The 13,488-nt window shown below is 41.5% G+C and overlaps 1 protein-coding gene across 3 annotated transcripts in view; it reads right to left on the reverse strand.

Moving 5' to 3' along the window:
• Positions 1-11,137, reverse strand: part of GTF2A1 (general transcription factor IIA subunit 1) — a 46,106-nt gene extending 34,969 nt beyond the window's left edge. The window contains exons 1-2 of one of the 3 annotated variants that reach the window (XM_037730454.1): positions 10,905-11,137; positions 5,645-5,746 (exon numbers count right to left, since the gene is read on the reverse strand). In XM_037730454.1, the coding sequence (XP_037586382.1) occupies positions 5,645-5,659 (15 nt within the window). In that variant the 5' untranslated portion in view covers positions 5,660-5,746; positions 10,905-11,137. Of the gene's footprint in view, positions 1-5,644; positions 5,747-10,254; positions 10,724-10,900 lie in introns of those variants that run through there. The other 2 variants (XM_037730453.1, XM_017505945.2) reach the window with 2 other exon arrangements.
• Positions 11,138-13,488: the final 2,351 nt, after the last annotated feature.

Here is a 13,488-nt window from a genome sequence, read left to right on the forward strand (position 1 = left end):
GAGTGTCACTTTGTTGCGCAGGCTGGAGTGCAATGGCGCAATCGCACTGCAACCTCCGCCTCCTGGGTTCAAGCAATTCTCCTGCCTCAGCCTCCCAAGTAGCTGGGATTACAAGCACGCACCACAATGCCCAGCTAATTTTTGTATTTTTTAGTAGAGACACGGTTTCACCATGTTGGCCAGGCTGTTCTCAAACTCCTGACCCCCAGTGATCCACCTGCCTCAGCCTCCCAAAGCGCTGGGATTACAGGCATGAGTCACCACACCCAGGAAAATAATCAGGAATAGTAATCTTTGCCAGGTATCTGAAATTAAATGGAGAAAATTCATCTTCTATTCCCAAAATGATTCAAATGTACTTTGCATATCATGTTAACTAGACTAGTAACTAAAATTTATTGAATTCTGTGTACTTTCTAAATATATTTACAGACTAGTTTTTCAAAAAATCCTGTAAGACATTACTATCTCCTTGTTATAGAAAAAGAACCTGAAGAAGTTAGGTAGCTCATCCAAGATCACTAACCAATGGCAGACAGAATAGGGATACAACCCAGTTGGTCTGACTCAAAGGTTCCACTCAGGGCTAGGCCCTGAAAGTGAGTGTCTCCTTGCATTCTGCACCCTAGGACCCTCACTTGCCTCACTTTAATCCCAGTACTCATCCAAATTCCTAATCTCTAAATTGCTGCTATCAGAGCAGGTCACTGACACTCAAAACCATCTCAGGTGCCACACAACAACCCAAGCCATAGTCAAAACTGTTACCTTCCTTCTTATTGCTAAGTTCTGTATATGTCACATGGAGGCAAAAGGGCTAGGTTCATAGTGATAGTCTCTATCACTTATTAGCCAAATGACCTTGTCAAAGCACATTCCCAGTCTACTTTCTCATCTATAAAATGTGATGAGATCTACTGCTCCCTGGCAACATGGTGGGCTACAAATTCTGAAGGATTCTTCTAGTTTCACAAAACATCTAGCTCCTGGATAAAACATATTACATTTCTGGGCTCCCAAGAAATAATGCTGGAGAAACACAGCTTTCCCTAAGAGTAAATGAAATGAAATAGATTATTACTCAACTTATGGTCCAAGTATTTACATATGATTAGAGTATATCAAGTATTTTATATACATAACTAGAAGACATTTAGAATAGTGGTTCTCAACCAGAGGTGATTCTGCCCCCCCAGCAACATCTGGCAAAGTCTAGAGACAGCTTTCGTTACAACTGAAGGGAGCTACTGGCATCTAGTGGACAGAGGCCAGTCATGCTGCTAACATCCTACCATCAATAGGACAGTCCCTGCAACAAAGAATTAATCAGTGCAAAATGTCAATAGAGCCAATGCTGAGAAATCTGAACCAGAGGCAGACAAAATGAATTTCAGATATACTTCCAATTGAGGCAACTATTCTCATTTTATTTGTTTTATTAAAAAGAGAGAAAATGTTTTATATCTCCCACAGTACTTGATGTTTGGAGATAGGTAGGTTGGATAATCTAGAAATCAGGCTGAATTCCAGAGAATTGCTGAAAATTTCTACAGTATCATTCCCACCCAATAGTCACTCACCAATCCAAAACACATTTACATTCCAATACAGATTTACTGAAAACCAGGGCTGTATTTTATGGTGTTTTTTCTACCTCTCATAGTTCACACATTACATTAAAGGAGGCCCAGTGGTTAAGGAGATAACCTCAAAGACGGGGTTGAAATATTTTTATCGTCTCCATTTCTGCATTACCTCATTAACCCTCAAATCACATGGATTCTCATCACTCATCTTTGTTCTCAATCTAATTCACCACTGCCTCCTTTACAGACTTATACAAGCTCTTGATAAGTTTGTAAAACGGCTTCAAAAAGTGGGGAGAGGGTCTAGAGCTCATGACAGTCTTTCTAAACCATAAAATACAAAATTAAAGTTTGTTTTACTAAGCAAGAATGTCTAAACTTGACCAGTCCAATACGGCAGCAAGCAGCCATATGCAGTGATTTCAGTTTAGATTAATAAAAAATTCAGTTTCTCAGTTCCACCAACCACATTCTGAGTGCTTAATAAGTACATGTGGCTAGTTGATACCATACTGAAGAGCACAGCTATAGAATACTTTCATCACTGTAGAAAGTTCTATTGGACAATGCTGGCTGGCTAACTATTAAATCTAGGGCATATTCTAGAAATTCTAATAAGATCCTGAAGAAATTCAGTCCAGAGAATTAAAATTAAAACAAACTCATTTTAGTCTATTTTATTTTTAACTCCAATAAAACCCAAATAGATGACTATGGCCCATTTAAAAACAACAAGAATATTACACTATTTTGTTCAGTTAAGATTCAGTTGCCATATTTGTTATCAAACAGTTCAATCAAATACTTACTGAATGCCAACCACATATGCCAGAAATTGTGGTAAAGGCTGGGGATTCCAAGTTGAATAGGTCACATTTTTTTGTCATTAAAAAACCATTAAGCTAAAAATCAGTGTGTTACCTGTAAAATATGTACTAAAAAAGTCATATATGATAAAAATGGAGGTCTCAAAGATAGCTCATTCTCTTTGAGAGAATGTCTTGATTCTACTGTTAACAGTAAGGAAAATCAATTCTCCAGAGTTTCATTGTGAAAACCAAGAGCAGATAATAATCTAGACTGACCACTAGACTTTGTCCTATAGAAAATTGCTTAACATCTTTAGAACTGATTTTCTACACCTAAAAATGCTGCATCTTCCACACAAGGTCACAAACTACAAGGACAACCATTATAACAGCGTAACATAAATTTCAAGAAACTCATTCCACGTTACACTAAGAAATCAAAATAAGCTTGTTTTCTTATTATTCACATCCTTCATTTACTTCATGCCACTTCAGCAATTTATATTGTTCTTCTGCCAACTCATGTCTCAGAGTTAGCACTCCTACACTTGTATTTTTAGATACCTACTCTTCACTATTAGTAACCCTTACACATTCTTCTCAAGGTAAATAAATACTTGATCATCTGTTTCACACCTATATATTTTTCCTACCTCACAAAGGAATATTCGCATTGAAAATTCTAGAGAAGTCTCCTGTAGATATCTATTAATAAATACACCAAGACCTACTTCATCACCACAAGCAAGGTGAGATTTGCTTTATTTAAAATAAACTGGGCCAGGCACGGTGGCTCATGCCTGTAATCCCAGCACTTTGAGAGGTCAAGGCGGGTGAATCACAAGGTCAAGAGATCGAGACCATATTGGCCAACATGGTGAAACCCCATCTCTACTAAAAAAATAAAAATAAAATAAATTAACTGGTTGCCAAGTTGCACCCTCCACGCTTATGTTGAAAGGATGAGACCACAACATACGTTCTTTAACAATTATTAACTGTGATTACATATTTGTACACAGAGTTAAAGGAGCTTAGCATTCAACTTCTAAACCAGCAGTTATAAAACTCTTGCATCTCAGGACCTTTTATTGCTTTCAAAAATCACCGGGACTCTCAAAGAGCTCTTCTGTAAGTGAATTACATTTACCTATACTTACAGTAATAGAAATTACAACAAAGTTTTTTAAATGTTTACTAATTTGTTTAGAAATAATGGATCCACTATATGTTAACATAAATAACATTTTTTTCTGCAAATAGCCATATTTTAGTAAATAAAATTGAGTGAGAATGACAAATGACTTAAAGGAAAATAGCCAGATTCTCATATCTGCCTCTGTTTTCACTTTGTTGTCTTGGTTGAGGTATACAAAGAAAATCTGCCTACTTACAGTTAAGTCGTTGGGAAAAGAAAAGGTGTTTTTAAGTGACAGTTTCTAGTTTAAGTGATAGCTACAATGCAGAATATTAAACCATATAACTATGAACTTTTCATACTGTGAAAGTCCATTAATTTATCTTACATTTTGAATGAGTTTCCCAACATTACGCATTGGACATTTGGAAAATACAAATTCAGTGAATTCAGATCTTTCAAATGTAAACACACTTCATTACAGAATATCTTAATATCAATGAGTCCACATCTTTTTAACATTCAGTTTATCAGAATGAGAAGTATGCATGAAGCATTTCTGCTGCCTATTTACAGTTATCTCAAAGGAAAGCACTTGTCCACTTGAGTTGTGAATTGAACGCGTCACTTTTCTCACAGAATACAATTTTTACTTGAAAGAATGACAGGCAAACTATGATTTTCCAGACTTGAGCATTCAGTCAACCTTATGGATCCCCTGAAAGGACCCCAGGGGAAAGCCCAGGACTCCATGAAGTGTACTTTGAGAAACACTATTCTAATCAACAGGACAAAAACATACCACAATTTCATGAGTCATTACAACACAAGGAAAACATAACTGCTAATAAAAAAAAAAAAAAATCTAAATATTTCTGCTTAAATCCAAGATAAAGAAAACTCACTCTTAAAGTAAAATATATTTAAAACATTTAGCCTATGTAACAGGTCTACTTCAAGAACCTAAAATTCTTTTTTTTTTTTTTAAGTAGAGACAGGGTTTCACCATCTTGGCCAGGCTTGGCCTCCCAAAGTGCTGGGATTACAGGCTTGAGACACCATGCCTGGCCAAGAAACTAAAACTATTTTATCAAGCACTTAATCCCACAACTTAAACACACTTTAGAATACAGGTATATTAAGACTTCTGTAATCCCAGCACTTTGGTAGGCCGAGGTGGGCGGATTATGAGGTCAGGAGATGGAGATCGAGATCGTCCTGGGCTAACAATGTGAAACCCCGTATCTACCAAAAATACAAAAATTAGCTGGGTGTGGCGATGCGTGCCTGTAGTCCCAGCTACTCGGGAGGCTGAGGCACAAGAATCATTTGAATCCAGGAGGTGGAGGTTGCAGTCAGCCAAGATGGTGTTATTGCACTCCAGGCTTACAACAGAGTGAGACTCCGTCTCAAAAAAAAACATAAGATTAAGGCCAGGTGCCGTGGCTCACACCCATAATCCTAGCACTTTGGGAGGTTGAGGCAGGAGGATCAATTGCAGCCAGGAGTTGGAAAGCAGCCTTGGTAATGTGCTGAAAACCATCTCCTACCAAAAATACAAAAATTAACCAGGCATGGTGGCATGTGCCTGTAGTCCCAGAGATGGGAGGATGATTTGAGCCTGGGAGTGGGAGGTTGCAGTAAGCCCAGATGGCACCACTACACTCCAGCCTGGGCAACAGAGCCAGACCCTGTGTCAAAAAAAAAAAAAAGAAAAAAAAGAGCAAGAAAATTCTTACAGGCATGTCAAGTAATCAGACCATAAAATGTAGAATACTAACTGTCCAATAATAACAGCTAATGCCACTATCAGGCATTGAGCTAAGATTTTATATGGTTATTCCATTTAACCCTCAAAACAAACCTATAAGATAAATACTACCAATTTCCATCTTACACATAAGGAAACTGAAATATAAAAGTAGCTTGCCTAAGGTCAGAGGAAGAATGCATGGTAGAGTTGGAATTTAAAACCAGCACATGTCACTAAACTATACTGCCTCCTTCAACAAAGTTAAACATTCATCCTATAGAAAAATTACAGATTCATTTCTAGCCAAAGAGAATGATGGGAGGAAAAGGTAGGAATATTTTAAAAAAGACAAACTCACAGTTTTTAGTTCCATCAGTACTTGTTCATCCACTCCATCATCCAGAAAGATGTCTCTCACATCATTAATGACATCTTCAATCACAGATCTGTATAATTTAGGCTTTAAAGGAAAAATAAAAGACTTGAAAAAGACAGTTTCTCACAGGTTATAATGTATAACATTTTCACAAATTCAAAACAAATACAATTCATTTTGCCAACTATCTATATATGACTTTCAAAATATGACCACCCTAACAGACCTCATTTGCCATAAACTAGATTTGATAACTGCATCCTTTAATAAAAATTTTAAGATTAATGCAATTCACACACAGAAGGTCCCTACAAGGTCCATACAATTTCCAATTATAATTTCCTATGTTGTAGTCAAAATACCTAATGTAATGTTCAAAAATAGCTGTATGGGTTGCTTATGTCTAGCTTCTACTACTCCATGCCTTTGAACTCTGCTGTATCTCACTACCTCACAACTAAATCTTAGACTTTGGAGAATGTTATCTACGGCAGTCATCTACCTGGTAATAATCTGCAACCTAATGAACATACAGGTTTAAAAATCACCTAACTTCTGTTGAGTGATCCAATCTGTCCTTTCAAGCTATATCATTAAACTATTCATACACTCGCAATAAGAGGTCTGAACGTCCCAAAGAAAAAGGTATGCTGATTTCCTTCCCAGGATTTCTCCTCTACTACTGCCCAGGTAATGCAACAGAACATTATAATGAACATGAATCCTCTAAATGTTTATTATTATTATTATTATCTTTTATTTTTTATTTTTTTTTTGAGACGGAGTTTCACTCATGTTATCCAGGCTGGAGTGCAATGGCGCGATCTCGGCTCACCGCAACCTCCGCCCCCTGGGTTCAGGCAATTCTCCTGCCTCAGCCTCCTATGTAGCTGGGATTACAGGCACGCACCACCATGCCCAGCTAATTTTTTGTATTTTTAATAGAGACGGGGTTTCACCATGTTGACCAGGATGGTCTCGATCTTTTGACCTCGTGATCCACCCGCCTCGGCCTCCCAAAGTGCTGGGATTACAGGCTTGAGCCACCGCGTCCGGCCTATGTTTATTATTATTACAATTTGTACTGTCGGTATTACTTGAGGACGGAGTGGGGAAGTAAAGGAGCTGGCTTCTAGATGGTTGAATGGTAAAATGAGCAAAATGAGAACAGATGTGAACGAACTTTCAAAGAGTATAAAATATTTTTTAAAAAACTACAAGGTGGCAGATAGAACAATCAGCCCAATCCACATCCCTTTTTTTTGTTGTTGTTCCCCACATCCTATTTTTAACCTGTTAGAAAAAAGGAAGTCATGTCAGATGACAAAACTAGAATTGCCTTGACAAAACCAGAGTTTCCCGGTTATAAATCCTACCCATTATTAGAGAGTTAGGGTTAACAAGTTTTTTAGATGCTCTGTCATTACTCGTTTCATACCTTGCTTAAGGTAAAAGTTAATGGCTACCAAATAAAACCAAGGGTTTGTTCCCATAAGCAAACTTCAAACAGAAATGTTTCACTACCATCTCTATCAGCAACATTGTGATCACAAGGGAACTGCTAAGAAAATGTGTCCTTGCCTTGTCAAAACTAGAAATAATGAGGGAAGGTACAATGCCTAACACCAGCAATCCAGCTTTTTGGGAGGACTGCTTGAGCTCATGAGTTCGAGACCAGCCTGGACAATATGGTGAAAACCCCTGTATCTACAAAAAAATTAGCCAGGAGCGGTGGCACGTGCCTGTATAGTCCCAGCTATTTGGGAGGTTGATATGGATGGCTTGAGCCCAGGAGGGAGAGGGTGCAGTGAGCGGAGACTGTGCCATTGCACTCCAGCCTGGGAGACAGGGCCAGGCCCTGTCTCCGAAAACAAAACAAACAAAATACAAATAATGAATCTGTCAGTATAATTTGCCTCAACCATTAAAAACTATTCACTCCTTCTCATTAAAAGAAAACCAATTCAAATACCTGGGTTCTTGCTTTACTGTTCCACTCACTAACCTCATTTTGCCCAATCTGCCTCTTGAAGCTTAAATTATTCATCTGCAAAACGAACATTTCTATCGTCCCTGCTTTAACATTCATTCTGATTCTACATATAAGGAAAGTATATGTGACTGTGGACATCATCTTAACTAAACTGATTTAACAGATGAATTACAAAAGTATCTCTATCAAGTGTTTTGTTTTTTAATCAACAATGACTCCTCAAGGCATTAGAAGGGCAATGTATTTTAAATTGGGAGCATAAATCTCAAATTGACAATACATAATGCTTTTCAATAAACTAGATGGTGTTGTGGTGTTCCTGAAGTCAATTACCTCTGAAAACTGTTTGCTTGGAGATCCAGACATTGATAGGTATAAATCTGCTTTCTTCTGGTACTCTCTACTTAATGAATCATTCTTTAAGATTTTATTTTTGTGCCTTAATGAACTCACAACTTGATCACTTAACAGCTTCATAAGCACTATAGTTGAAAGAAGGGAAATGTGTATTCTTCACAAAGTATATGCCTAATGAATAATTTAGAATTGTTCACAATTCGTAAAGCACTCAAGACACTAATTTTTGAAAACTATGTGGGCACATAGGCAGTATTTGAAATAAGCAATTTCTAAACTAATACCTAAAATTCTTCACTCTATTGAGTCAGTTTCTGTTTTTCACGAAAGTTTAGGTTTGTCCTGATTTTTAAAAAAACATTTCAAACTTGAAAACTGGTTAATCAGAGGGCCACTAGTGGCATTATTAAGTGATTTCTTAGGAGGTTTCCTTCAAAAATGTTAATTCCCTGATGCAATGCTGAAAAATAAACTGGAATAATTTTTATACTGGATATCATGTTAATATCCAAGGTGATAAGGTTCTACTTAACAATTTTTTAAAATCCAGTTTGCACTAAGTCTCCTCCCTCTAATTACTCACGATTCCCCTACACATACACGGTCCTATACCGAAGCTTCAGGCACTTATATATTTCTCTGAAAGGCCTCGTCTCTTTTAGATTTACTATAGAAAAACATAACGAAATATTAGGAGCTGTATTTCTAACCTGTTTCCTGAACAAAATACAACCAAAACCCCAAGTCCTCTGCAGCTAACACTTTGTAGAAAGCAGTTTTTTTAATTTCTGAAAATAATGCACACAGGAAAATAGACTATCTGATCAAAAATTCTTTGTTTTCAATAATACATTTTGAAAATTGTAAATAAAAACGGACAGCGATTCGGATATATTCCCCCTAACAAACAAAGAAGGAATATCCTAGCTGCTGCTAGGAAGAAAACAAAAACTTGGGGCTCTGAAAGCAGCCCCCGACAGGCGCGAAATTACAGCGTGAAAAAAGGACCTAGAAATAAACTGAGCTCTGCACGCGCCTGGCTCTCGCCTCGGGAGCACGCACCTCCCAGCCCCGCTCTCAGCAGCTCTCACTATTTAAAGCCGGATCTGGTGTTTAAATGGAGAGGCGGTGACGTAGGCCTGAAAAGCACCTACCCATCCTGGCAGAGTCTATATTAGAGAGCGGCAATGGCTCTATATAAACAGGGCAGCCAAAGGGAGGAGGACCACAAAGCTCAGGGACTGAAAAGCAGGGTAAGCGGCCGCAGCCATGATGGATCGACTCGGGTCGCCAACGGTACGGTGTCGGGCGGCCGCGGGCTGGTCTGCGGCATTTGGGACTTGGCAAAAACGTGTTTTATTGTCATCATAAAAATAAGAGTTGGGGGGACTAGTGATCACATTGGGTTGGTGACTGAAAAGGTTATTTATGTGACTGCTTTTTGCAAACCTACGTGATCGCAAGTAACCAAAAAGGGACCAACGGGAAGAAGTAGGCAAATTTCAAGGCGAAAGCAGGGACACTTGGACCACTGTAGGCTTTTTTTGTTTGTTTTGGTGCTTTTGCTAGTCGAAGATACGATGGGGGGGGATTTGCTTCCCCTTCGCCATTTTACCCATTCGGAAGGAACTGAGATAAGTGCTTTTCAAACAACCTTCGTCCTTTTTTTTAAACATAAAATGGCCCCAGTGAAGGTTCCCAAAGCACAACTGCCAGAAAAAAGCCTAAGTAACCCCTAAAGTAGCCATTAATCCTCCACTGCATTAAAGTAGATCACGGTGGGTCTCGGGATTTCGCCCGATTCCCCAGACACGGTTTTTGTTCTGAAGCCGCTTGGGGAGCCATCGTCTAGCCAGCGCGGACGGGGCCCCTTGGGGGGAAGCGGCGGCTCCCCTCCCTCCCTCCCTCCCGGCGGCCGGGTTCTGGGGCCGGGGCTGCGCGCCCGCCCGGGCCCAACCGCCTCCGCGGCCCGACCCGGCCCGGCCCGCGGCGGCTCCAGGCCCCGCCGGCGCCCCCGCCCTCCCCGCGCCGCGAGCCCTCGGCGCCCCCCCGCGCCCGCCGCCCGGCGCCCTGCGCCCTGGCCCGATCCGCCCGAGGCGGGAAGCGGCGGCGGCAGCGGCGGCGGCCGCGCGGGCGGCTGAAGAGTCGAGGCCGGGAGTCGCCGCCGTCCCCGCCCCCGCCCGGTCCGGCCGTTGCTGCCGCCTGAACGAAGCCCCCGCCGGCCACCGAACCACGTCCTTACCACGGTGTTTGTATTTGCCGAGTTCGCCATTTCCACACACAACACAAACAAGAGGGGGCAACCCCAAGAAAACAAGATAAAAACAAAACAAAAAAAAAAAAATACTAAAACACCCGAGGGTGACCCAAGTCACCGCAAGATTGGGAAAAAAAATTTAAACAAAATCAATCCTGAAGGAGTAGGGGAGAGCGGAGAGAGGAGGAGGAGGGGGGTACTCCTCCCGCAGCTAAAAACCTCGAGAATCGCCTTTTAAAAAAAAAAGCCACGACCCTTCAGGGGTCCGGGGGCGTTGCCCGCTCCCCACCCCGCGCCAAGGAGGGAAACCACCACCGGTCACCGCTCCCTGCGCCGCCGCTGCCGCCACCGGCTGCAGCTCCAGCCGTCCGGTCCGCCCGCTTCTCTCCTTTATATAGCGAGCCAACAAGCTGCGCGAGCCACCGCCGCCGCCGCTGCCGCCGAGAGACAGGGTGATGGGAGAGGGAGGGGCGGAAAGGGCGGGGGCAGAGGTGGGCGGGGCTGAGCGCGAGACACCGCGAGAGCCACGTGCGCAGGCGCGCCGGGGCGGAGGCCTCCGCGAGCCGCGTCGTCACGCGCGGTGGAGGGTGCTGGACTGGCGGAGCCGGGGAGTGAAGGAGTGAAGTCGGACCTACGCCTCTCCAACTCTCGCGTGATCACGTGGTTGGCACCCAGGCGGAAGTCTGCCGCAGTTCTTTGCGGTGAAGTAGTTGCAAAGCGTTGCTGGAAAAGGCGCGAGTTCTAGTGACACTCCAGTCCAAAGCTGGGTGGGGCCGCCTCCTGTCGCACGTTTCCGCCCGGTCCCGCTCTGGAGGAGCTAGGAAATGAGACAGAAGCGGCGGCGACTGCCTCGCTAGGAATGGCCGCGGAGGACTGGTCACGTGGTGCCGCTTCCGGCCTCTAGCGGGTTCCGATTCGGGACGGTTTTAAATGCGGAGTCATGTCTTGATTTGTCAGCGAGGTTCGGAGCGTTGGCGCCTCGCCGAGGGTGGGTCTTTCGCGCGCTGAATTGTGTAGGATTTCCCGCTGGGAGTAAAAGCCGATTGGGGCCCACTTTCACATTCCAGAGTTAGTAACCTCTGATTTGGTTTGTTTCCACATTGGGTCCGCTACGAAGACCAGGCTTACTTAAGTTACCCAGAGATTAGTTCCCTACTGGCCCACGTACTTTAATTTGTCACGGTGGTGCAAATGCGGGGCAGTGAGGGAGGGAGAAAACCCCACCAGCGTTTGGATTATAACAGCACGGTAACTTGCCCTGGTTTTAAAAACTGCCAAAATCCCACTACTCCGCATGGCCAACGAGTAGTGACTGATCACATTGAAACGCATGCCCTTGACCCAGTTCGCTTTGCCTCTAGCTATAAGAGAGCAAGGCGGCTGTGCCCATGTCTTGAAGTGCAATCCAATAAGCTTTTGACCTCCTCTGCCCAAACAAATCCTGCCTTTATATCAACATTACAAGCAGAACAGAGTCCCTGGAATTTTGAGGGACGTGAAATGTCGTCCGGATGAGTGAAGGAGTTTGTTTTCCAAAGACAAAGCGAAATGAAATGTTAAAAGTTCTTTGCTGGTGAAACCAGATTTGAAGAATATCAAAGGCGTCTTACCAAAAAGGAAAAAAAAAAAAATGCAGCCTGCCAAGACCTGAAGAAAGGGATTAGAGAAAGCAGGGGCCTTTAATACGCGGAAAATGGGAGATTGTGAATGGGTGTGGAGAATATCTATGAACCTTTAGATTTATTTTCACACCGAGTCCAGTCCCCTCTTAACACTTAGTTGCTTTCCGTTACCTGCACAGCTGCATGGTCTGGGACACTTAAAGAAAAAAAATCAGGAAATCAGTGTTCTTAGCAATGTAAAATTGTGATTCTATCAACATTTGTGATTTATTTAATATTCAGGTGACAGCCCAAATTGTAAAGTTACATTAAGCAATACCATTCCTGGTAAATTTTACTGCATGTTGAGAGGACTTCTTGTAACCTCCCTATATACATACTCCCAAACGCTTTGCACATGGAATCCCTCACCTTCCACCTAGTTTTCTCCCCTACCATTTCGTATTCTTGACTAAATCGTTGAGTAGTTTCGCCATCAATTAAGGTTAAAACCACTGCAGACTGGACATGGAAGAAAAGCTATGAGATTTGCTCTTCACAGAATTAATCTGTCAAATAGTGGAATGTAGTTATTGGACTAAAGTGGCAGAAAACCCAATCCTGGCCTCCTTAAGACCATCAGACTCCCTGGAGGCTCTGAGTTAGCTTCTCTCTTTACACCTAGATTACAAAAAGACCTAAGCACTTGGTTAATATTTGCCCAGGCACTTGCATTAGATGGTATGTCTGGCATCCAGCCATCATGGATTCCATTCCAATATATTGGTTTTCCAGGCCCTCAATAGGTGTTATATACCTTCAATTGTAACATATGTGTGCCATCCAGTTTAGTTTCAGAGTGAAATGTTTTCTGATCTTGCACCAAAATTGTCGGACTGAATACTTGGAAGCTGCAGCCCTTTAATTCACAAAACTGAAACTTTGTGAGAGAAAACTTCTCCCAAGTAAGACTACATTTAGCATCATATTTAAATTGTTTCTATCTGAACTTTTTATTCTTGGTCTCCTACAGCTTGAATGATGTTTCTAACTTTAACCGCAATTTCTACTATATAGGATTTGCTATTTGTGATCTCATAGTTTGTAACAGCCATGTACTTAGAGAGATACATAATAGTACTCTCTTTGTGATGAATGTTTGTGTTGTGTGTTTTTTAACTTCAAAATGATTTACATTGGGAGATAAAATGCTGCATCTTTCTTTTAATATGCAGCCTAAACACTAGATAACTGTAAAACAAGAGAAGAAAAAGAAAAAAAAAAAAATCAATGTATAAGTTTTGCTATACCATCAACAAAATGACACCAAACCTTATATGTACAAACATTTAAATGTTTTGCAGTCCAAATGACTATTCAAGAAACAATGCCAAGAAAGAAAAGTCTAAAAAGATTGTGGAAATTGGCTTAAACTAAAATCTCATGACTTCCTATCAAACTTTATTTTCTTAAATAGTGAAAAAAGAGAAAAAAAAAACAGTTTTGAGGCACATTTAGGTCCTCATATGCTCAGTAGTAGTTGGCATTTTGGAAGGACACAAAATTGAAGAAAGATGCCTCAAGCTTACCAATCATTTCTTTTTCTTTCTTTTTTTTT

Source organism: Cebus imitator, unplaced genomic scaffold (genome assembly GCF_001604975.1).
Source record: "Cebus imitator isolate Cc_AM_T3 unplaced genomic scaffold, Cebus_imitator-1.0 Scaffold345, whole genome shotgun sequence".
Classification (NCBI taxonomy): Eukaryota; Metazoa; Chordata; class Mammalia; order Primates; family Cebidae; genus Cebus; species Cebus imitator.